This window comes from Cinclus cinclus, chromosome 2 (genome assembly GCF_963662255.1).
Source record: "Cinclus cinclus chromosome 2, bCinCin1.1, whole genome shotgun sequence".
Taxonomy (NCBI): Eukaryota; Metazoa; Chordata; class Aves; order Passeriformes; family Cinclidae; genus Cinclus; species Cinclus cinclus.
In genome coordinates this window covers 117,643,492-117,668,271 of record NC_085047.1, presented here as the reverse complement: position 1 = coordinate 117,668,271, position 24,780 = coordinate 117,643,492, and the positions used below count along the sequence as shown (strand labels likewise).

At 60.5% G+C, this 24,780-nt stretch overlaps 2 protein-coding genes across 3 annotated transcripts in view; both read left to right on the top strand.

Moving 5' to 3' along the window:
* The window catches only part of DCHS1 (dachsous cadherin-related 1), a 36,832-nt gene extending 22,691 nt beyond the window's left edge, over positions 1 to 14,141 (top strand). The window contains exons 7-20 of the mRNA XM_062515264.1: positions 190 to 286; positions 455 to 612; positions 2,174 to 3,008; positions 3,316 to 3,555; positions 3,982 to 4,107; positions 4,353 to 4,562; positions 5,045 to 5,908; positions 6,388 to 6,501; positions 8,065 to 8,276; positions 8,416 to 8,570; positions 9,739 to 9,869; positions 10,310 to 10,596; positions 11,179 to 11,317; positions 11,527 to 14,141. Coding sequence (XP_062371248.1) covers positions 190 to 286; positions 455 to 612; positions 2,174 to 3,008; positions 3,316 to 3,555; positions 3,982 to 4,107; positions 4,353 to 4,562; positions 5,045 to 5,908; positions 6,388 to 6,501; positions 8,065 to 8,276; positions 8,416 to 8,570; positions 9,739 to 9,869; positions 10,310 to 10,596; positions 11,179 to 11,317; positions 11,527 to 14,141 — 6,183 coding nt within the window. The remainder of the gene's footprint in view (positions 1 to 189; positions 287 to 454; positions 613 to 2,173; positions 3,009 to 3,315; positions 3,556 to 3,981; positions 4,108 to 4,352; positions 4,563 to 5,044; positions 5,909 to 6,387; positions 6,502 to 8,064; positions 8,277 to 8,415; positions 8,571 to 9,738; positions 9,870 to 10,309; positions 10,597 to 11,178; positions 11,318 to 11,526) is intronic.
* A 5,059-nt stretch (positions 14,142 to 19,200) lies between these two features.
* TPP1 (tripeptidyl peptidase 1) lies at positions 19,201 to 24,751 on the top strand. Of its 2 annotated transcripts, XM_062488279.1 has the most exons (13): positions 19,201 to 19,221; positions 19,585 to 19,680; positions 19,757 to 19,896; positions 19,971 to 20,121; positions 20,335 to 20,456; positions 20,790 to 20,974; positions 21,185 to 21,383; positions 22,580 to 22,768; positions 22,872 to 22,944; positions 23,211 to 23,331; positions 23,419 to 23,577; positions 23,657 to 23,794; positions 24,511 to 24,751. In XM_062488279.1, the coding sequence occupies exons 1-13, from the start codon at positions 19,211 to 19,213 to the stop codon at positions 24,649 to 24,651; spliced, it is 1,725 nt and encodes a 574-aa protein (XP_062344263.1). In that variant the 5' UTR covers positions 19,201 to 19,210; the 3' UTR covers positions 24,652 to 24,751. The 2 variants fall into 2 exon arrangements, with proteins under 2 accessions (XP_062344263.1, XP_062344264.1); XM_062488280.1 differs by lacking the exon at positions 19,201 to 19,221 and having other exon boundaries at positions 19,302 to 19,896; positions 24,511 to 24,750.
* The last annotated feature ends 29 nt before the right edge of the window (positions 24,752 to 24,780 follow it).

Sequence of the window (24,780 nt, the reverse complement as noted above, 5' to 3'; positions counted from 1 at the left end):
TCCAACTGCTGTGGGCTCCTCCACGTTCCCAGCCTCAGGCACAGCTTGTGGGTCCTGCGGGAAGTCTGGGCTGTGGGTAAGGTGTAGGGCTGGTGCAAGACAGTGCAGACCTCATGCCATGCTTGGGGGCTATGAGGTGGTCTGAGATGTTCCATGTGCCACTCAGCTGTTCCCTGGGCCTTGCTGCAGGTGCTGGAAGACAAGCCATCGGGACTCCTGGTCGCCTCCCTGCAGGCCAAGGACCCTGACGAGGGGGAGAACGGGACCATCGTCTACTCACTGACAGGTACGAGCTCCAGGACTGGCAAATCTGTGTTGCTCTGCTTTGCAGCCATCACCCGGGCAGATGGGTGCCCACCGCCCGGGATCCCCACACCACACCTCCCCTCCTTTCCACTTTCCCCTGCTCTCCTTCCACCATGCTTTTCCTAGCCACGTTCTCCTCTCTCTGCAGGATCCTGGGCAGAGCGTTTCACTCTGCACGTGGCTACCGGAGAGCTGCGGACAGCTGCAGTTTTGCGCCGCACCGACCGCGCCGAGTACGTCTTCACTGTGACAGCCGCCGACCGTGGCACAGCACCTCGCAGCACGTCAGCCATCGTTCGTGTCCAGGTACCCAAGCTGCTCCTGTCCCTGCGGGCCAGCTCCTCTTGTCCCTCTACCGTCTACCCCTTGCTTGCCTCTTGGAAGACACCATCCAGCTACTTGGCAGCCTTTCTCCCCACCTCCTCATCCTCTACTGCCTTCATCCCTGGGCACCCTCTGCTCTTGCTCAGCTGTTGATCCAGCCCTAAAATCTGCGTGGAGAACCTGTGACAGGAAGGGATGCCCCTGCACCTGTTCTCATTTCCAAAGAACTCCCAATTGCAGTTCTGCCTTCTCCAGGACTTATATAGCTGACCCTGTGCTAGATGTCCTGGTGCAGGAAAGATGTCTGAGGTTCCCTGCACAGAGACTTTCCCTCTTCCCAACATCTACTGAAACCAGTGTTCTGACCTGCAGGGTGTTTATTCTGACTGCAGGATGTCTGTAATATCTTTGTCACTTTGGTACACCCTTCCTGGTACTGTCCAGGCAGCTACATCCTTTCTTTGCTGTTAGTAATGAGCCTCCTTTTAGAGCAGAGACTCCGGTTCCTCCCATCAAGGCACTCCCACCAAACACTGTTTCACATCTGCTTATCCATGTCCTTGCAGTTGCCAAGGCCATCTGACTGCCCTTGCTGTGCCATCTCTACCAGCCCATTTCTCCCTTGACTCAGCTGGTCCTCAGTCTTTTCTGTCACACAGCTGTCCACACTCTGTGCCTTTTCCCTGCTAGTGTGGGAGCTCCAGAGCTGAGTTCTTGCCCAGGTGGTGTGATACACCACATTCCCTCGAGTGGAGCCTGGTGTTAGCCTGCCACATCTCTCTTCAACCACCAACAACATGTTTTATACCATTGTCTTTTTACACTATGTCTGTAAATGTTCTTGTCATCAGAACTGTTCTGCAGCTTCCAGAGCACTGAGGCCAGGCTGGCCATCCCCATCATGCTGGTTTGCATTCCTGTAATAGATATTTGCTTGGCAATCACTAGGTTTGATCCCCTCTGGGCTGACAGGTTTGGTGTTACTCCTGTTTTCCTCAGCTCCTTGATGGGAATGTGCTTCTTCTGCAGTTTTCCCTTCAGATCATACTGTGATGGCCTTCACAGCATCCTCTTGCCCATCTGCGAGGGCACTTCATCCCCAGATTAACTCCAATATCTTTAATAAAACTAGTGATAGTATTTATTTATCTTGGGGTCATACTAGGTTCTCTTTCTGTGCCTCCCATCAGGATGAGCATGACCTCTCTTCTTACTCACTCTTGCTTATGTTTGCAGAATTGTTTCTGCTGCCGTCTGTTGGCTTTGCAGTATCGGACGCAGTCACAGAGCCAAGGAGTGGCTGAGGGAAGGCACCTGTGAAGGTCACCTTCTCCAGCCCCCTGCTCAAATGGGGTTGTCTGGGTGACTTTTGGCTGTCTCCAAGACTGGAGACTCCACCACCTGTGGTCAACTTGTGCCAGAGCCCAGGCACCCACACAGTGAAAAGTGTATTGTGAGAACCAGAGGGACCCTCCTGTGTTCCAGAGTGTGCCCTGGCACACAGCCCTCTGTGCGTGCCCCTCACTCCTTCCTCTCCTCACAGGTGTTGCCATCCTCCCGCATATTGCCACGGCCCGATGCCACCGTGTTGACCCTGCATCCTCTCGAGGGGGTCAAGCCAGGGTCTGTGATTGGTTCAGTGGCCCCCCCGGACGCCCCTGCACGAGGACAACTGATCTACACGGTGGTAGGAGGTGGTGGGGATGGCACCTTTGTGGTTGATAGTATGACAGGGGAGATTTATGCTGCCCGTGAGCTGGACTATGAAGCTGGGGCACGGCACATGCTCCAGGTGAGTGCCGAGGACACGCAGCACGGCTATCCCTCCAGCAGGTTGGTGCTGGTCCAGATCCACGTGCAGGACTGCAATGACCAGGCACCCACCTTCCCCGAAGACCCCATTACCATTGTGGTGCCTGAGAATGCCCAGGATGGCTCCTCCATCTTCACCTTCCAGGCACTGGATGGGGATGGAGTGGGCCCCAACAGTCAGGTGCGCTACGCTCTGCTGCACCTGGAGCCACCCGGAGCCCCCTTCCAGCTTGACAGCCGCTCGGGGCAGCTCACCCTGCGCCAGGGCCTCGACCGGGAGACTGTTGCCTCCTTCCTGCTGGTGGTGGAGGCCACAGACCAGGCCCGCAACGTCAGCCAGCGCCGCTCGGCTGCCGCCACGGCCCGTGTGTTTGTGACCGACGAGAACGACAACGTGCCTGTCTTCCTCTCCCCGGCCACCGTCAGCGTCATGGAGGATCAGCCCACAGGCTTTGTGGTACTGCATGTGGTGGCCCAGGACAGCGATTTGGGAGAGAACGGACGTGTCAGCTACTCCTTGCGAGCAGGCAACAGTGATGGCCGCTTCCACCTCAACCCCAGTACTGGTGAGGACCAGGAGGGTGCAGGGATGGAGGCAGGGATACTGGGAAAATGGAGGCTGAGGAGGGTGCAGGGGTGTGTGAGGATGCTGCACGGTGCGTGGGAGGAGGGTGTGGGCTGGGGAGCCTGGAGTGAGACTGGGTCTGAGGGAGTCCCAAGCACAGCATCTGGTTGGCACAGTGCTGCTGTCTCCTGAGAGCCTTGTGTCCCGGCATGGCCCAGTGCCTGCAGCTGCACCGTAGTCCCAAGGCATAAGCCCCTGGTGCGAGCTGGTGCCACTGGCGCCAGCTTGCCCCTCTCCTGTGTCCACAGGTGCACTCTCCATCGTGCGGGCCCTGAACCGGGAGGAGGTGGCGCAGCACAACCTAACGGTGGTGGCCACAGACCACGGCTTCCCACGCCTCTCTGCCACACAGCTGTTGTCAGTGCTGGTGCTGGACGTCAATGATGAAGCTCCTGCCTTTGAGAAACCCGAGTATGAAGCCCACATCATGGAGAACCTGCCAGCTGGCAGCCCAGTGCTGCAGGTGCTGGCCACAGACCGGGATCTAGGTGAGGATGCAGGCAAGGGTGAGCTGCCCAGTTCAGTCAGGGCCTGTCTGGAGATGCAGCCCCAGGTCTGGGCATACCCTGCTCCCTGCTGCCAGTCTGGAGAGCCTGGCTGACCAGAGGGAAGGATCAGCACCTGGCCTGGAGGTGGGAGATGGGCTGAATCCTTGGAGACGGTGGGAATGGAACAAGGACTGGTTCCCTCTGGTCCCCTGGCCCATGGCCTTTGTTCTGTGGGTTCTCCTTGGCCCATCTGGCCTCCCACCAGCTGGGTTAGGCTGGACCCTACACACACCTCTGCCACCAGGGAGTGAGCCCACCCTCTCACCCAGCCTGTGAGAGCTGGGAGCAGGGAGGTGCAGGACTGGGAGCCAAATGAGGTGCTGGGGCTGCTGCTAGGCTGCCTTCAGAGCTCCTTTGTCCCCACAGGTGCCAACGGGCAGGTGTCCTATGGGGGTCTCTCTGGGGGTCCGTTCTCCATCCACTCACAGACGGGGCTCATTGTCACCACGCGTCCCCTGGACCGGGAGGAGCAGGAGCAGCATGTGCTGACAAGTAGGCAAGGGGAGGTAGCAGGCAGGGGGGGTAGACAGGGACTTCCTGCTGCTGGGGTGGGGAGTGTTGCAGAGAGGGCAGGTCATGGGGAAGGAGGAGGGGCTGTGGGACACAGCAGGGCTGTGGGGTGGTTTGCGGCTTCAGGAATGCTGATGCTCTCATGCCTGGCCCTGTGGGTGCCTGGGTGTTGGCATACAACTACTGTGGCCGTAGCTCCCAGTCAAGGCAGCCTCTGTGTCCTGCAGTCTATGCACGGGATGCTGGCCTGCCACCTAGCCTCACCAAGGCCACGGTGTGGATCACAGTGGGGGATGAGAATGACCATGCACCTCACCTGGAGAGTGAGTCCTGCTCCGTGGAGGTTCCTGAGAACCAGAGTCGTGTGGCACTTTACACCCTGCGGGCCACTGATCCTGATGGTGGGGAGAATGGGCGCTTGGAATACCGGCTGACAGGTGAGATGTACTGGGAGCGTGGGACTGGGCAAGGACTTCTCCCTAGGCTTCCCTGGATCTAGGGAACATCAGCAGCAGCAGTCCCATTCTACGTCAGTTCTTTCCTGCTCCAAACCACATGGCATTTCTGCCATCTCTCAGCTCTCCGCCCCCAGTAAAGAGCACCCTAAGATCTGGACAGGCTGCATTGCTCATTCCCCAGGCTTGTATCTAGTTTTCCAGGTTTAGATCAGTTCCACGCCTCTCCTTGCTGCTCTGACCTGTTCATTCACAGGTTTCCAAGGCAGATTTTTGCCATATGCTGTCACAGGCTGTCTGGTGACTCCCTGTGGCAGCAGCAGTGGCCCAAGGAGGTTTGCTCCCACTGGGACTCACTCTACCTACCTTGTTAGACCCCATGGTGCTGGGCTTCATGCTCTCCAAGGCCTTTCTCAATCCAGTTACAGGCACACTGCGTTGTTACTCCCCCTCTTCTCTTTTAGGTGGAGACCCTGGGCAGGATTTCAGCCTAGATCCCATCTCTGGTGTCCTCTCCACTGCACATGCCCTCGACCGAGAGCAAATTGCTTCCTACAGCCTCACTGTAGTGGTGCAGGACCATGGCTCCCCCCCACGCAGTGCCACCATGTCAGTGACTGTGCAGGTGTTGGACCTTAATGACAATGCACCTAGTTTTGCTCAGGCCAGCTACACGGTGGAGGTGCCAGAGGACTTGCCAGTTGGTGCCCTGGTGCTGCAGCTAGTGGCTGAAGACCCAGATGAAGGCACCAATGGGCAGGTCTCCTACTACCTGGGCAATGAGTCGCTGGGCACGTTCCAGGTGGAGCCACAGAGCGGGCGCATCCGGAGCGCCCAGGCACTGGACCGGGAACGCCAGCCCGCCTACAGCTTCCTGGCCAAGGCGGTGGACTTGGCACCATGGGAGCCCAAGAGCACGGCTGTGCGCGTCACTGTTGTGGTGCGAGACGTCAACGACCACGTTCCGACCTTCCTGCACAGCCCACTCACTGTCAACCTGTCCCGCCACACACCGCTCAAGCAGGTGGTGGCCACCATGAGGGCCGAAGACAGGGACGTGGGTGCCAATGCCTCTATCCTGTACCGCTTTGCCACCCCCAGCTCTGCCTTCGCAATCAACTCCTACACCGGGGACATCCAGCTGCTGCAGCCCCTTCGCTCACTCAGCCAGCGCCAGCGGACGCTCTTCGTGCTGGCCATGGACCTGGGGCAGCCAGCGCTCTCCTCCACAGGGGTAGTGGTTATCCACGTGCAAGAGGAGCCCTACCGGGGGCTGCGCTTTCCCCGCAGCACCAGTGACGTGGCCCTGGCCGAAAATGCTGCCCCAGGTACCCACTGGCAGTGGCCAGAAAGTGCTGTGATGGAATGGAATAGGGCATGAGGGGAGGTGGGAAGCACTGTGGGGAACCCAACCAGAGAGCACTGTGGGGTCTGGGGAAGTTCTGTTATGCTTTGGGCAGACCCAAGGAACTGCAGGGTCTGGGTGGTGCCCAGGCTGGTCAGGGTGGTATCCCTGTAGGCTGGCTGGTCTCAGTGTGTTCAGATCACTGCAGGCAGTCACAGGTGTCCAAGTGCTCTCAGAAGGTCTCCAGGGTCACAGTGAGACCACTGAGGAACCATGGATAGGCATCATGACACCAGGCTCCCATCCCAACATTAACCTTGGATCTTCAATCCCCTGTCAGCAGTGCCCTCAGGCAGAGTGGTGCTCCTGTGGTACAGCACATGTTGCCCTGCATGCCATGCTTGACCCTTTGTCATGTACTCCAAGGCTCCACAGTCCTTTTGTACTCTTTCTCTCTCTCAGGCACTGAGGTGGTGAGTGTCCAGGCCATGCACACAGGGGGTTCCTCGGGGCACATCACCTACAGCATCATCAGTGGCAACGAGAGGAACACATTCCTGATCCAGCCAAGCTCAGGTACAGGAGCCTGGAGCCCAGTTCCAGTAACACCTGGGGAGCTCAAGCCTGCTCAGGTGCTCCAGTCCCCCAGGGCACAGGAACACCGTCCACACTCTGTACCAATTAGTTGAGAGGTGTTAGCACTGGAATGTGGACACTGCCCTGTCACTGACCAGTGGCTGTTACCACTGCTCCCAGTGCAATTGTGGTCCCCCATAATTAGACCTTTTCCCAAAACCTCAGAGAGAAGGGTTAGATGGGATTTTGGGAAGACATTCTTCCCTGTGAGGGTGGTAAGGCTCTGGCACAGGTTGCCCAGAGAACCTGTGGCTGCCCCATCCCTGGAAGTGTCCAAGGCCAGGTTGGATAGGGCTTGGATCAACCTGAGATAATGGAAGGTGTCCCTATGTGCCCATAGGAATGCTGTCAGTTTAGTACATCCTGCTGGCTGCTCTCCTCCTTCTCAGATGGGAAAGCAGCACCTTGTCGCTCCAGCAGCCTAGCTGTCCATGGCTCAGGTTGGTGGCAGTGGGTGTCCTCAGAGAACTTTGTGAGGCTCTGACTGGACTCAAAGCTGAAGTGAGGTGTCTCTGGCTTGGAGCTGGATGAGCTTATGTTATGGTAGGAACAGCTCTTTCTGTTCCACACCTTCGGGGGGAGTCTCCAGATGGGAGGACTATCACATGCTGTAATGTCAGTGGGAACTGCCTGTCCCTAGCAAGGTGTGGGTGTTATCACTCAAGGCAGCTCTTGAGAATTACAAGAAGCTTGCAGTGTGGGGAGACCTTGGAAGAGTTCATTGTGTGTGTCCTGTCCATCTGAGAATAGGTGGGAAGGATGGATGGATGGATGAATGAATGGATGGATGATGGATGGATGGATGGATGGATGGATGGATGGGTGGATAGATGATGGATGGATGGATGGATGGATGGTGGATGGATGGATGATGGATGGATGGATGGATGATGGATGGATGATGGATGGATGGATGCATGGATGGATGGATAGATGATGGATGGATGGATGGATGGATGGATGGGTGGATGGATGGATGATGGATGGATGGATGGATGGATGATGGATGGATGATGGATGGATGGATGCATGGATGGATGGATAGATGATGGATGGATGGATGGATGGATGGATGATGGATGGGTGGATGGGTGGATGGATGGATGGTTGGATAGATGGATGATGGATGATGGATGGATGGATGGATGGTGGATGGATGATGGATGGATGGGTAGATAGATGGATAATGGATGGATGGATGGATGGATGGATGATGGATGGATGGATGATGGATGGATGGATGGATGGTGGATGGATGATGGATGGATGGATGGATGATGGATGGATGATGGATGGATGGATGGATGGATGGATGATGGATGGGTGGATGGGTGGATGGATGGATGGTTGGATAGATGGATGATGGATGATGCATGGGTGGATGGATGGATGGATGGATGGATGGATAATGGATGGATGGATGGATGAATGGATGAATGGATGATGGATGGGTGGATGAACGGTGCTGGTACATCACTCTCCCTTTCCCACTATTCCCCCCAGGTGCCATCTCAGTGCAGGACTCCAGTAGCCTGGACTTTGAGGCCAGCCCCCGGCTGCGCCTGGTGATCCAGGCAGAGACTGCAGCTTCCTTTGGCTTTATGGCCATAAACCTCAACCTCCAGGATGTGAACGACAACCTGCCCCGCTTCCAGCTGCAGAACTATGTGGCGTTCATCTGGGAGTCACAGAGCTATGACTCACCTGTCATCCAGGTATGGTGGGGCACAAACAGGGACACCTGAGCCCTGGCCTGGCTGGAGTTATGCGATGCAGGCTGCATAGGCCTGGGGTTGGCACCAGCACACAAATACTACCTCGGGCTCCACAGCTGAATCTCATGTGGCTTTGCAGGTGCTGGCAGATGACCTGGACCAGGGAGCGAACGGGCAGGTGACTTATGCCATCAACCAGTCCCTGCCAATGCCGGGCTTGTACCACATTGACCCTCAGACTGGCACCATTACCACTGCTGCCATCCTTGACAGAGAGATCTGGTCCCAGACCCGGTGAGTGCAGCCAGGCTAGGGGATGCCAGGACAGGGATGGAGTTGCGGAGCACAGCCCCGAGGCATGGAGAACGCTGGTCTTGGTGCCCCCCAAAGCTGTCCCAGCCTGGCTGTGAAATAGCTCTATCAAGCAGCACAGCTGAGGGTCAGTGGGAGTGTTGGGCACAGGAGCCAGATGGCCAAGATGAGCCCACGCACAGCTGTCAGGTCTCTACAGAGCTGAGGAGATTGTGAGAGGGCTCTAGGTTCATCCATTCCTCTTCCCGCCTCCTTAATCCACACTGCATCTGCTCAACTTCTTCCACCTCCAAGCACAGGACTCTTGTGTCCTGCCACATGGCTCCAGACCTCTGCACTAACCCGAGCACCTCCAGATGTCCCCTTGCATTCAGACAGGCCCTCTGGGCCCCTCACCATGTGTGCACACTCTGGATGTGTCCATCCACTCCAGCCACATGTGTGGGAAATGCTGGCAAACACCCCACCATGAATCTGAGGCTTCTCCTGCCCTTTCCCACACACCTTGCTCAGGTGAGGTCCCCCAGTTTGTGTTCTCCCTCCTCCACATGTGCCCCCATGGCTGTGGGTTCCTGTGCTCTCTTCCCTGGGGGGGAGGTCTGGGGCATTCCTTCCATCCACACGCCCCTCGCCATTCCAGAGAGGCTCCAAGGGTTCCCCAGCAGCCAGAGAGCCCCAGACACCTGCCTGCACCCCACAAGATGCTCTGCCTGCACCCACACCCCTTCCAGACTTCAACACATGCCTTAGGTGTGCAAAAACCTACAGCCCTGTCCCAGCACGCTCTCCATGTACCACACCCACTGCCCCACACCTGCTCTCCAAATCATGGAATCATCAACTGAGGCTGGAAAAGACATCTGAGATTATTGAGTCCAGCCTGTGACTGATCACCATCTTATCAACTAGACTGGAGCACTGAGTACATTTCTTAAACATCTGCAGAGAATGCACCGCACAGGTCCACCACCCCAGACTCTGAGCTGCTGCACAGTTGCCCCACCACATGCACACACTCCAGCCTGTGCACACCTGCAGTTCATGTCCCAGGTGCGATGCAGGTGTGCAGTGCATATCACAGGAATTGTACACGGGTGAGGTGCTCCCTGACGTGTGTGGGCACACATCTGACATTCATGCCTGCCCACAGCTTGGTGGTGACAGCGATGGACCGAGGAACACCATCGCTCATGGGCTCGGCCACGCTGACTGTGGTGGTGATGGACATCAATGACAATAGCCCTACCATCCCAGTCCCCTGGGAGATCCGTGTCCCTGAGAGTGAGTGCCGTAGCACTGAGGGCCAGAGCTGGGGTACGATGGGCACCGTGGGGTGGGGAGGAACCCCCAGGGAGGCCAGGCAAGACCCTGTCAGGGGCTGGGTCACACTGACCCTCTGAAGCCCCCCAGCTCTCCAGCATGACCCTGTGCTGCTGTGTCCCGAGGGAGCAACCTGCATTACCTACTTGTCCCTGGCCTCTGCCCCATGACTGGGACTCTGGCTGCAGACAGCTGCCCTGCCTGCTCACAGTCCTCAGCCAGTATGCCTTGTGCCCTTGCCAACCTTCACCTGCCCTGCCAAGCCCCTGGCATCTCCCTCTCCCATGGCATCTTCTCCTCTTCCTGGTGCTCAGGCTCTGGACTGAACTGGTTTCCCACCAGGTGAGCAGGGTATGCTGGGCAGGGATGGATCTGCTCACTCACATGTCTGCTCCCCACAGACACACTGCTGGGCACCCAGATAGCCCAGCTGACTGGGAACGATGTGGACTCGGGCCCTGCACTCTCCTACACGCTGCTGCTGGAGGGGGATGCGGCAGACACCTTCGGGGTGCTGCGCTACGGTGGCCACGTTGCCCTGACGGGGCCACTGGACTATGAACAGCGCAGCCACTACACCCTCACCCTGCGTGCCTCTGACACACGCCATGAGACTGAGGCCAACGTAACCGTCCTTGTGGAGGATGTGAACGACAATGTGCCCACCTTCACCCAGGTTTTCTATCAGGTACATGCACCAGATGTGCCAGCCAGCAGGGGCCATCCCACACAACCCCTCTGCAGCTGCTGCCTGGCCTGCCTGCCCTTACAAAGCAGAGGATGGGTCTGAGCCCCTTCTGGTCCTGCTTTCTGACCAACATCTGCATCCTGGCATCCCTCATGCTGTCACTGTGGCATAGAAGGAGTTGAAACCAGGCAGGTGACCCTGGGACCAGCCACTGCAAGGGACACAGCTGGATGCAGAGGGTCCAGCAGAAATGGATGAGCACAGTGGGGAGGCCATAGGGGGTGGGAAATGGGCCACAGCCAAGACAAATGTTTGTGGCGAGACCTGGGCAGGTCCCTGTTGAAGGCTGACTTGGGCAGTGTGTGCTGCAGTGCTGGAGCCCAGGCAAAGAGCTGGGGAGCCCCAGGAACACATAAAGGGTCTAAGATCACAGACCCCTTGCCTGTGGTTTCCCTGGCCATTGATAGGCTGGACAACCTTGGCTTTGGCTGCCTGGCCAGCCCCAGATCCCCCTCCCCAGCAATGCTGGGGGCTCTGGGCGGGGGAGAACCAGTTGCTGACTGGGGTTTCCTCCTCTTGCAGGTGCTGCTGCCAGAGCACACACCTGCTGGCAGTGTCATCCTCACTGTGAGCGCAACTGACCCCGACTCAGGAAGCAATGGGGACATCACCTTCCACCTGGCTGTGCCCAGCCTTGATGTTGCCATCGACCCCAGCAATGGTGCGTGGGCTTGGTGCTCTCATGGGTCAATCCAAGGTGCCTGTGGAGGGAAGTGCTCCCGTGCTGGCCCTGTTCAAGCCCTCCTGAGGTCTCTTTCTGGTGTGGCTGGTGAGGTAGACACAGCAGGGTGACCATCAAATGCTCCTCCAGCTGATATCCTTCCCAGTCCCCACTGGTTCCCATGCTGACCCTGGTTTTGTTCTCCACAGGGACCCTCTTCACCACCCGGCAGGTGGAGTTCAATGCCAGCCAGCCCACCCTGGACCTGGTGGTGGAGGCCCGTGACCACGGCTCTCCCAGCCTCTCATCCTGGGCCACAGTGCAACTCCAGGTTCTGGATGTTAACGACCACAGCCCCCGCTTCCAGGAGCCATGCTACAACGCCAGTGTTCCCGAGGACCTGCGCCCAGGCACCACCGTGCTAACGCTGGAGGCAGCTGACGCCGACCTCTCCCGGGAGAATGCTGGCTTTGACTACACCATCGTCAGTGGGAACGGCGGCAACGCCTTCCAGGTGGAGAGCCGGGTGGCCCGGGCCGGGGGACAGCTCCGGATGCAGGGAGCCCTGGTGCTTGTGGAGTCCCTGGACTTCGAGGCCATCCCAGTGTACAACTTGACCGTGGCAGCCTCAGACCGAGGCCTGCCGCAGCGCAGTGCCACCGTGCCCGTGCTCATCACTGTGCAGGATATCAATGACAACCCGCCCGTGTTCACCCGGGCCGAGTACCACGCAGCGGTGAGCGAGGCCGCGTTGCCTGGCACTGAGCTGCTGCGTGTGGCAGCCCATGATGCCGACTCTGGGCCACGTGGCCACGTTCACTACACCATCAGCTCAGGTGACCAGCACGGGCTGTTCCAGCTTCATGAGAGCACAGGGGCCCTGAGCCTCGTGCGGCCACTGGATCGGGAGACCCAGGCACTGCACACACTGGTGGTGCGGGCCACAGACACACCAGGTGGGCACTTCGCACTGGTCCCCGTGGCCATTGAGGTAAAAGACGTCAACGACAATAAGCCGTACTTCCCGGTGGAGGTGCTGAGCGCCAGCATCCGGGAGAACTTGCCCCCTGGCACGCTGGTCACCACGCTGCGTGCTGTTGATGCCGACACTGGTGCCTTTGGGGAGCTGCGGTACGTGGTGCTGGAGCAGGCAGTGGGGGATCCCACCGTGGGGGATGGCCGGGATGCCTTTACTGTCAATGGGAGCTCTGGGGAGCTGCGCTCCCGCCTCACCTTTGACTACGAGCGAGCCAAAGCCTTCCAGCTCCTGGTTCGGGCCACCGATGCTGGCAATGCCTCGGCCACTGTGACTGTGAGGGTGCTGGTGACAGGGGAAGACGAGTATGATCCTATCTTCCTGAGCCCCTCCTTCAACTTCGAGGTGCCTGAGGGTGCGCGCAAAGGGCAGAGCATTGGGCGAGTGCTGGCCACGGATGAGGATGAGGGGGCTGACGGTGTTGTGCTGTACACCCTGGCAAAGCCCTCACCATACTTTGCCATCAACCAGACCACGGGCTCCATCTACCTGCGTGTGGACAGCCAGCCCCAAGCCGGGGCCGGGCGCGCCAAGAGGGAGCCACGGGAGATGAGCCTGGAGGTGCAGGCACGTAGCCCCCTGCCTGCTTCCCGTGTGGCCTCTGCACAGGTCACTATTGATGTCACACACACCTCCTTTGGCCTGGCACCTGACCTCAACCTACTACTGGTAGCTGTGGCCGCCTCACTGGGTGTTGTGGTGGTGCTGGCTGCCGTGGCCATTGTGCTGGCACTGGTGCGCTCCCGGCAGCGCCAGGGCTGCAAGAAGGTGGAGGGGGAGGGGGCACTGGCCCGTGCACAGAGTGGGTCCTTGCAGAAGCTGGGCCATGAGGAGCCAGCACTGCCTGGGGCTGAGCACATCTATCATCAGGCACTGCCGGGGTATGGGACTGAGCCGGCAGGGCCCTACACACGGGGCGGCTCACTGGACCCCTCGCATTCCAGTGGCCGTGGCTCTGCTGAAGCCGCTGAGGATGACGAGATACGGATGATCAATGAGTACCCACGCGTGGCCAGCATCACAGCCTCCATGCAGGAGCACATCGCTGCCCGCGGGCCTGACTCTGGCATCCAGCAGGATGCCGACCAGCTCTCCGATATCTCCTGTGAGCCAGCTGCGTTGGAGAGCACCCAGTGGTTCAAGAGCAAGAAAGGCTCTGGGTTGCTGCTGCCAGGGCCACCCCTGCAGCTGTACCGTGAGGACGGGGGAGGCAGTGCCTTCCTGGGTGTACGTTGTGGCCTCAGTGTCTCCTCGCAGCCCCAGGACTACGCCTTCCCAGAGGATGGCAAGCCCTCCGTGGAGGGCTCGCTCACCGCCATCGTGGCCAGCGATGAGGAGCTCCGCGGCAGCTACAACTGGGATTACCTGCTGAACTGGTGTCCCCAGTTCCAGCCACTGGCCAGTGTCTTCACGGAGATCGCCCGCCTCAAGGATGAGAGTTCCCTGCGCAAGCCCTTCCCAGCCAAGCCCAAGGCAGAGCCCAAGCCCCGCATTGACCCCCCACCCCTCATCACCTCGGTGGCCCATCCAGGTGCCAAGTCTGTGCCCCCCAAGCCACCACCAGGCAGGACCTTCCCGCACTCATCCTCCCTGCGCCGCTCGCCCATCAGCCACGAAGGTTCCATTTCTTCCTCTGCCATGTCGCCCAGCTTCTCCCCATCGCTGTCCCCGCTGGCCGCCCGCTCCCCTGTAGTCTCACCTTTCGGCATCTCACAGGGACCATCCACCTCCACTATCAGCGCTGAGCACTCGCTGGAGCCCCCTGAGGAGGCCGAGCTCAGGATTTAGAGCTGGGCCCATGAACTCCTCTGCCCCAGCCCACAGCCATGGGGCTGGAGCGGGGCCCAGCCCAGGGCCGCTAAAATGGGTGCTCATCCCTCTCCCAGCGCTGTGCCTGGCCTGGGCCCCCAGGGACTGCGGGTGCCCTTGGGGGCTATCACCCCTGTCCCTCCCCACAGCTTGGCAGACACTGTGCTGGCTGGTGCCCTATGGACTGCTGACCCCAGTGCTGGCACCCCGGGGTGATGGTCCATGTGCTGCTTGTGGTGGCTTGGATTGGCACTGGGAAGGATGGTGCTTCACGGTACTTGGTGCTCCGGGAGTTGCCGAGAGCTGAGGGGTGCTGAGCCAGGGGCTGCAGGCCCAGACCCTGCCCTACCCAGCTCCGGGGGCCGTGCAGCAGCCCAGGTGCAGCAGGACCCTGAGCCTTCCCTAGGGACCCTAGGAGCTCCAGGGCAGGGATAGGATGCCCCATGGCTGGTGGTGACATCCCAGGGCAGGGCACAATGCCCCAGGGCACGGATGCTACCTGCGGGGGGGGGGGGGGGGGGGGGGGGAGGGGGAGGGGGGGTTGGGGAATGAACCCGCCCCCTGGCCGGGAAGGGACACTCACCGGGCTGGCTGCAGCAGAATGCAGGCAGATCTTGCTGCCTGTCCATGGCTGAGTGTGGACAGGAAAGCCTTTGAGGTCTCTCCAGCCCTTTCACTACCCACTGCTGCAGGCAGGGAATCTCCTGCCCAGAGCTTCAGGATGGTTCCTGTGGTTCTGAGAGGGAGGTGCCTTCCATGCTCAGCATGGGAACCCTGTTCCTGGAACCAGGGACCTCTCTGGGCAGGGGTCCCAGGCAGGGACAGTGCCCAGGTACGGGCAGCACAGTGGTGCTGGCAGAGCTGTGTGAGAGCTGACAGGGACAGCCCAGTCTCAGGAGCAATGGTGATGGCTGCTGTGACCTACACACACCTCAGACCCAGCAGGCAGCCTGCAGCTGCAGGGGCACAGGTGGGAGGTGGTACCCCAAAAAGCCACATTGCCCAACATGTTCTCTTACAGCCATAGTGAGGACACTGGGCATCTGGCCTTCCCTGGGGCACTGTGGCATGACTGATCCCCAGGACCGTCTGGGCCACCTCCAGAACATGGTCAAGGTGCCAGAACCCCCTGCCTCTGGCCCCAGCCCCCTTTGAGAGGCTGCTCAGCTCCCCCATTGTGCATGTTGTGAGCTCGGACAGAGCCCCTGCAATAGGGCTGGTCCCCATCTCCTCCCAGCACTGTGCACAGCAGTCACACAGGCAGTGTCGCACTCGCACCACGCTTAGCCCCCACCAGAGCTCCTCCTGAGCCTGCAGCTGCTCAGCAGGAGCAGCCATGCATCGCGGGCCCTGGGAGCGTGGCCTTGGGTTGTGCCACTGTAGCCCTGGTGCTCCTGGAGGCTGTGATTCCCACGTGGCCATGGGTACAGAGTGAGGGCTGGAACAGCATGGGGTGCCCCACAGCAGCCCTGAATGCCCAGTCTGGTCAAGAGTGTGTTTAGGGGTCAGGGAGGACACCCCATGCCTGAGCAGAGCCAGAGGGAAGCACCTTCCCATCACACTTTCCCCAGATCCAGCATGTCTGTGATGTGGCTGCAGCCCCATCCCCACATCTGTCACAGCAGACAAATACATCACTTCTGCCTGTCCTCCCTGTTTCCCATGAAGGACCATCTGTGGCTGCACCTCCATCTGTCACAGTCAGCCCCTCACCCCCTTGTGCTGTGGGGTCCCGGCACATGCCAGTGGGTCCCAGGTGCTGTCCTGGGCACAGGGCAGTGACAGGGGACAGGGATCTGCAACAGTGACAGGGGGACTAAGGGAACACAGGGCCATGTCCATTCTGCCGGGGACCCACAGGGGCCTGAGGTGCCCTGGGAGGTGGAGACAGTTCTGCCTTGGCACAGGGACAGCCCACAAAGGCTCTTGGGGTGGGCACCCCCATCCTCTCTCTGTCCTGCTCACGAGCACTGTGGGGACATATTGTTCTCCCCAGGTGCCATGGGGGCACGCTGGGGGTTCCCTGCGTCCCCCAATCCTATGCTGGGGTGCCCCATGCTCCCTGGCACTGTGCTGCCCCGACTGCCCACACAGCCCAGCTCCACTGCACATCTGGGATGAGGACACAGATGGGTCACCCTGCATGTCACAGGAAGGGTCAGACACATGCACCCTGCTTTGGGCTGGGGTCACTGAGCTCCCAGTTATTTATTTTTACACAGTGTACTACAATTCCTGTTTTTACTCGTTTGTACCTTTTGTATTGTGTCTCGTGGAGCTGCACGTAGCAGCGCTGCCCATGGCCTGGCAGGGGCCACCCAGTGCAGCCTGAACCCAAGTGCCAATGTCTCAAAAAATGCCTTAATAAACCACACATTTGTACAGACACAGCCCCGTCCCTGCTGCCATGGGCTTGTGCCAGGCTGGCACCATGTTCCCATGGACTGATGGGGAAGGGGAGGGTACTGGGCCTGCACCATGGAGAGATCACGTTGACCTGGCCAGGCTCTGGCACCCACATCCATGGCTGCATCCTGCTGAGTCCTTCCCCTGCCAGGCCAGTGAAGCTGCAACAGGACCATGGCCCTAGGTCTGCCATACTCAGGCTGCATGCCTGGGGTCAGCAGCGAGGCCGAGTATGGTTCCCTACAGGCATATGTGCAAACACAGCTGTAGAAGACATGTCTCCACGTGTGCACACAGCTGGTCCCACATGCCACAGGCAACGTCATCCCATCCTGCAACCCTCGCTCTTGTGAGGGCTGTGGGCAGGGCTGTGCAGGGACCCAGAGTTGCTGCAGCCACACCTGGACATACCATCTGCCCAGCAGGTACCTCACATTCCCAGGATCCCCACTGAGGACACCTGGACTTACAAGTTCTGAAGCCATGGCCTCATCACAGGCAGCAGCACACGCAGACATACACTGCGGATCCCAGTGCTCTGGTGATCCCACCAGTCTGCCCAGTAGCTTTGGCTCTGCTTATCCATGTTGGGTGACACAGACATTCACATAGGGCTCTTCGCTGATCTCCAAACGCTGTGACCTGGTGCCACACGTGGCCCCCCTCACCAAACAGTGCCCCCCCAGGAAATAGTTACAGAGTTTGAGAACCAGGAGTGGCTGTGCAACTGTCAGGTGTTGGATGTGGCCAGGCCCAAGCAGTGACCAGCCACTTCCATCCTGCCTTCCCTGCTTTACCATTTTTTGTTGCTCCACAAACCAACCTGTTTAGTCCCTGTCCTCAGCTCTCAGATTCCAACACCCCACAGTGAGTCCTGCACAGCCCCCCAGCACATGCCCAACCCTTCTGGCAGCACTCTGGGACCAGGGGAGCAGCTCCCACCCCCCTCCTCTGACAGGGCTGCTCGCAGTGCATAAGCCAGCACAGCTGGGGCAGAGATGGGGAAAGGGCCACCCCCTCCCTGAGGTGTTCCTGGGGTCCCCTCTGCTCTTTCATCCTCCAACCTGACTCCTTCCAGCTCCCTGCTGGGCCACAGTGGGCATGCTGGGACCAGCAGGCTGCCCTCAGTGCCACTGTCCTCCTCCTGGTGTTCCTGGCCTCGGGAAAATCCAACAGCCCACGGCGGGGACTCACTTCACCCCATCTGCAGAAACAGCACACAAACGTGCCCAGGCAAGCGGGGCTCCAGCCAGGAGACACCGAGACTCCCTGACCTCCCAGGCACCAGACCAGCAGCAGATGCTCATTAACGTGATTAGCTCTGTTCGGTCACCTTAATCCTGGCTGTCCAGACAGATCCAGGACATCATCCCCTGCAAATCCCATCCCACTTAAAGAGTCCATCCCCAAACTGGACATGGGACATGCAGCCCCCACAGCACCGCAGCCCCTGGCTAGGGCCAGGGTGCCTGGTTGCCCCCTCTGTCTGCAGCCAGGAGGAGGACAGGGCTGCCAGGCCAGGGCAGCTGGGGGGGCTGGAGCAGGGGGAGCAGGAACAGACACCAGGGGCATGGCTCCAGCGCGGGGGATGTGGCAGCCAGGGCCAGGCAGGTGGTTTTCCTATCCCCTGTCTCTTCCTGGCCTGGACCCCACTCTGCAGAAGCAAGAAAACAGCTGGGAACTGCTGGAGTTGTGGAATGTACCGTGTGATTTGGCTTGTCATTGAAACTGCAGGAGACAAAAAAAGCTATCCAGCAATATTTTTAGAGAATCAAGGCATTGCTTTATTCTGACCAGGATTTTGTTCTAGCCAGAATGTGCAACAGAAAATGTTTCATCCACACATGTCCTGGGTTGTGCAGAGAAAATCATTCCATGACACATGAATTTTACTAGACTTCTAACAGATTTTATACAGTCAAAACACCTAGAATGTCACTGGCATAATGTTCATTGGTCCAAAATTGCGTAGTTCTAAATATTTGGTTTTCTATGCGAGGGGCGATGTCCGGAATTGATGTTCGTTAATAGTCGCGAACGGTTGTTATGCTGTGTGTATCTCCTGCGCTGTTCCCAGCAGCCCCTCCTGGAGGGGACCCCAAACCCCCGGCCCGGGACCGGACCAGGACCCCCAACCTTACACGGGCCTCTCCTGCCGCCCCAGCAGTCTACGACCATCGGCCCCGTACGGACTCTTGTCCTGCCTCCAGCCCAGGATGCCGAGCCCCGCGCGGAGCCCTGGCCCCCTCGCAGCCCGGGAGCCGGACGCGGACCCTCTGCCGAACGCCCGTTCCGACCCGTCCCGCCGCCAACACGTCCGCACGGCGCCGGGAGAGGGGCGGCCACAGGGGCGGGGCCGGCCCGTGCCGTGTCCCGGCTGCCTCTCCGGGCCTCCGGCAAGCAGGGATGGACTCTCCGCTGGAACCGTGCCGGGAGCCCGCCCCGCTGACGAGTGGCCGAGAAGCGCAGCCGGTGCCGAGCCCGGAGCTCCCGGTCCCGGTCCCGGTCCCAGTCCCGGGCCGGGCCCATCCCGGTGCCCCGGCCCCGCCCACCGCGGGACTGGCGGCCACGTGACCTCTGTTTTGATGTCCCCACGTGGCGGGAGTCACGCGCCCCCACACGTGACCGGGCGGCCGGGCGGCATGGCGCGGGGGTAACGGGCACGGAGCGGGGCCGCGGGGCCGGGGGCTCAGGGGGTCCGATGGGGTTCCCAGGTGGTGGTGGTGGGAACGGGGACCGGCGACCGGAGGGTCAGGCGGGGTCCCCCGGTGATGAGGGCTCGCGGGTCAGGTGGGGTTCCCCCGTGACAGGGTGACAGGGTCAGACAGGCTCCCCGGTGCTGGGACTCGGGGAGCTGCGGCGGGGCTCCCCAGGCCCGGGTGAGGGGTAGCCAGATGGGCTCTCCCGTCACGGGGGCTCGGGAGTTCCGGCGGGGCTCCCTGGGGCCGGGGTTCGGGGGTCAGTCCCGCTTCCCCACGGCTGTGCCGGTGCCTGTGCTCCCCTGAGCCCGTTGCAGGTGTTCGGGGATCGCCGTCGTGCTGGCGCTGTGTGCGGCCGCCTGGAGCTGCCCCCTGGGGCTGGCGCTGCAGCTGGAGCGGGACCAGCCGTTCCGGTAGGTCCGGGGCGATGGGCCGGGCCGGGCCAGGCTCGGGTGTCGGTGCTGGCCCCGCTCACCGCCCACCCTGCAGCGTGCCCCCCGGCTGGGCCCATGCTGGCCGTGTGGATCCTGGGCACCCAGTGCAGCTGACCTTCGCCCTGCGGCAGCGCGGCACTGTCCACCTCACCCGCCTCGTCGAGGCCGTCTCGGACCCTCAGTCCCCGCAATACGGTAACAGCTACGTCCCTGAGGCACTGCAACCCCCCTGGGCCTGTGAGGGGATCTAACCCCTCTGTGCCTCCCAGGGCAGTACCTGTCCCTGGAGCAAGTGAGGGACTTGATCCAGCCTTCCCCAACCACACTGATGACAGTTCTGAAGTGGCTGCAAGGCCACGGTGTAGAGGACTGCTGGAGTGTCACCACCCTTGACTTTCTGGAGTGCTACCTGTCTGCAAGGTGAGCCCTAAGGGCTGGAACCGACTCTGGTGGCCCTGTGATGGCTTTTCCTGTGTCTCACTACTGTCCCATTCTGTGATGGCTGTTCTGGTGTCCTAGTCCAGTCCCACTCCATAGTGGTTGTCCATTCCTCCCAGCCCTGTCCTGTCCTTTGATGGCTGTCCCTGTGTCCTAGTCCTGTCCCATCACACAGTGGCTATCTCTGTGTTGCAGTGTGGCTGAGCACCTGCTCCCTGGGGCTGAGTTTCACCGGTATGTGCAGGGCCAGCGCAGCCTGGTGCGGTCCCCACTGCCCTACGCTGTCCCCGCAGAGCTTGCGGAGCACCTGGACTTCGGTACGTCCCACCTGGGGGAGGTGAGGCTGTGGAGCTTAGGTGCAGCTGCTTCTGGGGGGACAAACCTCCCTCCTGCAGGTCCCTGTTACATGGGATCCAGTGACTGTCCCACAAAAAGCGTAGGGGGTGCCAAGCTGAGGCCGTGGCTCAGCTGCAGGAAGTCTGAGGAGGCTCTTCCCCCGGGCCGGGGCTGCAGGGCTGGGCTCTCCAAGCCCTGCTGTTGGCCTACCCATGTAGACATGGGGACAGCGATGGAGAGCCCAAGGGCTCTGTCCTGCCTTCCCAGAGCTCTGGCCCTGATGGCTTCTCCTATCACACTGGGCTCTGCTGCAGTGGGGGGGATGCATCGGTTCCCCACGGAGCGCAAGGCGGTCAGCAGAGCCGGGGCCAGGAAGGACCTACAGCTGGCAAGAGCATCATTCCACCTGGGCGTGACACCAGCCGTCCTGCGTCAGAGATACAACATGACAGGGGGGGATGTGGGGCTCCTGCCCAACAACAGCCAGGCCTGTGCACAGGTAAGAACTGCCCGGGTCGGAGGCTTGTGTGCTGTGGCAGTCCTAGGGATTGGTCCTGTTCTGGGGATCTTGGGACAGCTGTGTGTCCCTCGGTGGCTGCTGGGAGTACCTGGTGTAGCACAGACCTGTGCTGTGCAGTTTTCTAGGTCAGGATCAAAATGTTACCTTGTTTTTTCAAGACAAGACGGCCTGTCCCTTTGTGTCCCACAGTTTCTTGAGCAGTACTTCCACCAAGCTGACCTGGCTGAGTTCATGCAGCTCTTTGGCAGTGGCTTCGCCCACCGCACACAGGTGGACCGGGTAGTGGGGCGCCAGGGCCACGGCAAAGCTGGGCTGGAGGCCAGCCTGGATGTGGAGTACATCATGAGCACAGGCGCCAACATCTCCACCTGGGTCTTCAGCAATGCAGGTACTGGGGAAGAGCCCTGAGGGGCAGGGGGAGCACCTGGAGGGGGAAGGGAAGCACCCAGAGGGAGGAGGAGAGTGCCCAGACCAGGGAAGGGAGCACTTGGAGGTGTGAGAGGCAGGGCTGAAACAAGAGAGTGCTCAGAGGAGTGACAGGAGGGCTTGCAGAGCTGTGCAGACAACTGGCTGTAGTACAGCCCCAGCTGCTTTCCAAGCTGCTGTGAGAGTGCACCCTGTGTGCTCCCCAAATCGGAGCTGACACCAGATTCCCAGCTCCTAGGGACATCACTCCTGGTTTGTGTAGGGACTTTGAACCGTGTGAACCCTCAGCATCCAGAGTATCCTGAAGCAGGGATTTCTGGCTGGCACCATGCAGAGCAGCTGCCCATTCAGCTCCCATGAAGGAGGGCACAGCCATGCTCCCACTGGGTTTTCCAGCCTTGCTGGAGCTGAGCTCCCACCCACGAGTCTCACAGTGGAGCACATGAGGGAGGGTGAGGGAATTTGGGAAAACAAATTGCCAAACAGCCTGCACAAACACAAACAGGGCACAGTGCTAGGGGCAGCGTCCCTGTCCCAGAATGGGAACTGGCTGAGCAGGTGAATGCCACAGGGACAATGGCCCTGTCCCTAATAGTGACAGCACTGCCTTTCCCTCCACCCCCACACAGTTACTGGTGTGGGAAGGGTGCAGGGACAGTGACACGGGCAACTGAGAGTGAGTGGGGGTGGCTGGGGCTCTGCTCCCCTCCCAATGGAGAGGGCTGGAGGGCAGGGAGAGTCCTGGGCAGGTGCAGGTGGAATGTGTGGAGGTGGCACATAGGCCACTCTGCTGGGATCTGTTGCCAGAGGAGGAGCTGAGACCCCACTGGGTGCACAGGTGCCCACGTGGCTGCAGCCCTGGCGCAGTGTCTTGGAGAGGTGTGTGAGTGTAGCCCCCTCTCCTGGGGTAAGGATGACCCTCTTGCTAACCCCATGGGCTGAACTGAAGCTTGGTGCCATGCAATATGGGGAATCCTGGGATGAACTCAGAGCTCAGGGTGGGATGTGCTGTGACTCCATAGCCCACAGGAAGGGGCAGCTGGGGCTGTATTGTATAAGAAGGTGCTGGTGCTGATGAGGTAGCGCTCATTGCACTGTCCCCTGTCCCTGGTGTTGGAGGAGCTATCCCTCACATTCCTTCCCCAATGTCCTTGCCAGGGCGCCACGAGAGCCAGGAGCCCTTCCTGGCCTGGCTGCTGCTGCTCAGCAACATGTCAGCGCTGCCCTGGGTGCACTCGGTGAGCTACGGGGACGATGAGGACAGCCTGTCCTATGCCTACATGGAACGTGTCAACACCGAGTTCATGAAGGCGGCGGCCCGCGGCCTCACCATCCTTTTTGCCTCAGGTGTGGCTAGGGCGTGGCATGGCACAGCCTGAGCACTGAGCACCGAGCAGGGCTGTGGAAGGGCTGGCTGGGACGCCACTGTCACCTCTCTGTGTGTTGGCAGGTGACGATGGCGCTGGGTGTCGACGGGTGCACAGTGGGAACCACACGTTCCGGCCCAGCTTCCCGGCCTCCAGGTGGGTGAGGGAGGGAGCTGGATGTGAGGGGTCAACGCAGACCTGCGGGGGCACTGCTGGCCCTGGCCCCATTGGGGTCTGAGCCCCTGGAGGGTCACCTGAGGGTCCTCACCAGCACGCTTACAGACCCCGGAGCTGCAGTCTGTGCAGCTCCTGGGGGTTTGTTCAGTTTGCGAGGCAAGGTTGTGGTAGCAGAGGGGGCTCTTGCTGGCTGCTGAGACCCAGGCAGCTGTGGGCCCACCTGCAGTGTCCCCTTGTTTCCCCAGCCCCTACGTCACCACTGTGGGTGGCACATCCTTCAAGAACCCCTTCCTGGTGACAGAGGAGGTGACGGATTACATCAGTGGGGGTGGCTTCAGCAACATCTTCCCCATGCCCAAGTACCAGGTGAGGGACACCTGCGCCAGGCTGGGGGCTGCAGGGTTAGGGTTGACAATGGACTTTGGAGATGACCATAGGCCATGCCGTCCCCAGGCCGCTGCCGTTGGGAGTTTCCTGCGCTCAGCCTCAAAGCTGCCACCCAGCTCCTACTACAACAGCAGCGGCCGCGCGTATCCTGACCTGGCTGCGCTCTCTGACAACTACTGGGTGGTGACAAACCGCATCCCACTGCCCTGGGTGTCAGGGACCTCGGTAAGAACCTCAACCCCTCCTGCCCTCTGGAATGGTGGGAGTCCTGGGCTGAGGGGTTTGAGGGGTTGTGCCCACACAGGCATCCACACCAGTGGTGGCAGGCATGGTGGCACTGATCAACGACCGGCGCCTGCAACGGGGACTGGCACCCCTTGGCTTCCTCAACCCCGCGCTCTACCAGCTGCAGAAACAAGGGCTCGGTGATGCATTCTACGATGTGAGTGAGGCAGGCGATGGGGGCTGGAGGGGCTGTGCTGGGGCCTATGGGGACTTTGGGTGTCCTGAAGTGTTGGACTGAGGCCTAGGGTGGGCCTGTCCGTGGAGCTGGAAGGGCCATGCATGCTCCAAGGGCTGGGATGGGCTGAGGGGGCTGTCCTGGGGCTCCTGCTCCCAGAGTTGTGCCTGAGACAGGGCCAGCAGTGTCCTGGTGAGAGGCAGGAGAGAGTCACAATGGCCTTCCCATGGGAGGCGTGTCCCGGGTTTCCCTTGACCTTTCCATGGGAGTGATGTCCTGGGGCATCCTCATGGGACTACTGTGAGCGTTGTGGGGCAGGTCCCCTTGTGTGGCTGGGGCAGTGGCGTCCAGTGACTCTGGAGGTCCCAGGGTCCAGCTGAGTGTGTTGTCCCACATTGCCAGTGTCTTGAGGGGACCGGGGCAGGGGTGGCCTGTGCCATGGGGGGCGTTTTGGGGGTCCCCATATCAGGTGTCTGGGGGCCCCTGTGCCCTGGGATTCCTGTCTCAGAGATGCTGGGGTGGCTGTCCCTGGTTCCCAGAGGCTGCGGGCAGCTGTGCCCATGGTATCCCTGTCCCGGCTGGTTCCTGCACCCGGGGTCCCCGTCCCAGGGCTGTGTGGGGCTCCTGTGCCCCAGAGGTCGCTGTCTCGGGATTTGGGGATGGTCCCCGAGCCCCCGTGCTGAGGCTGGTCCCCACAGGTGATCCAGGGCTGCCACCTGTCCTGCCTGGACGGCACCGTGCAGGGCCAGGGCTTCTGCGCCACCCCCGCCTGGGACCCGGTCACCGGCTGGGGCACCCCCAACTTTCCGCGCCTGCTGCGGGCGCTGGGGCTGCGCTGACCAGGACACCGGGACCGGACACCGGGGCCGGAGAGCGGAACACCGCGGAGCTGGAGGCGGGGGCGAGGGCTGCGGGGGCGGGGCCAATAAACAGGAAGCCCCGCCCACCTGCTCTGTTTGTTCCCGCGT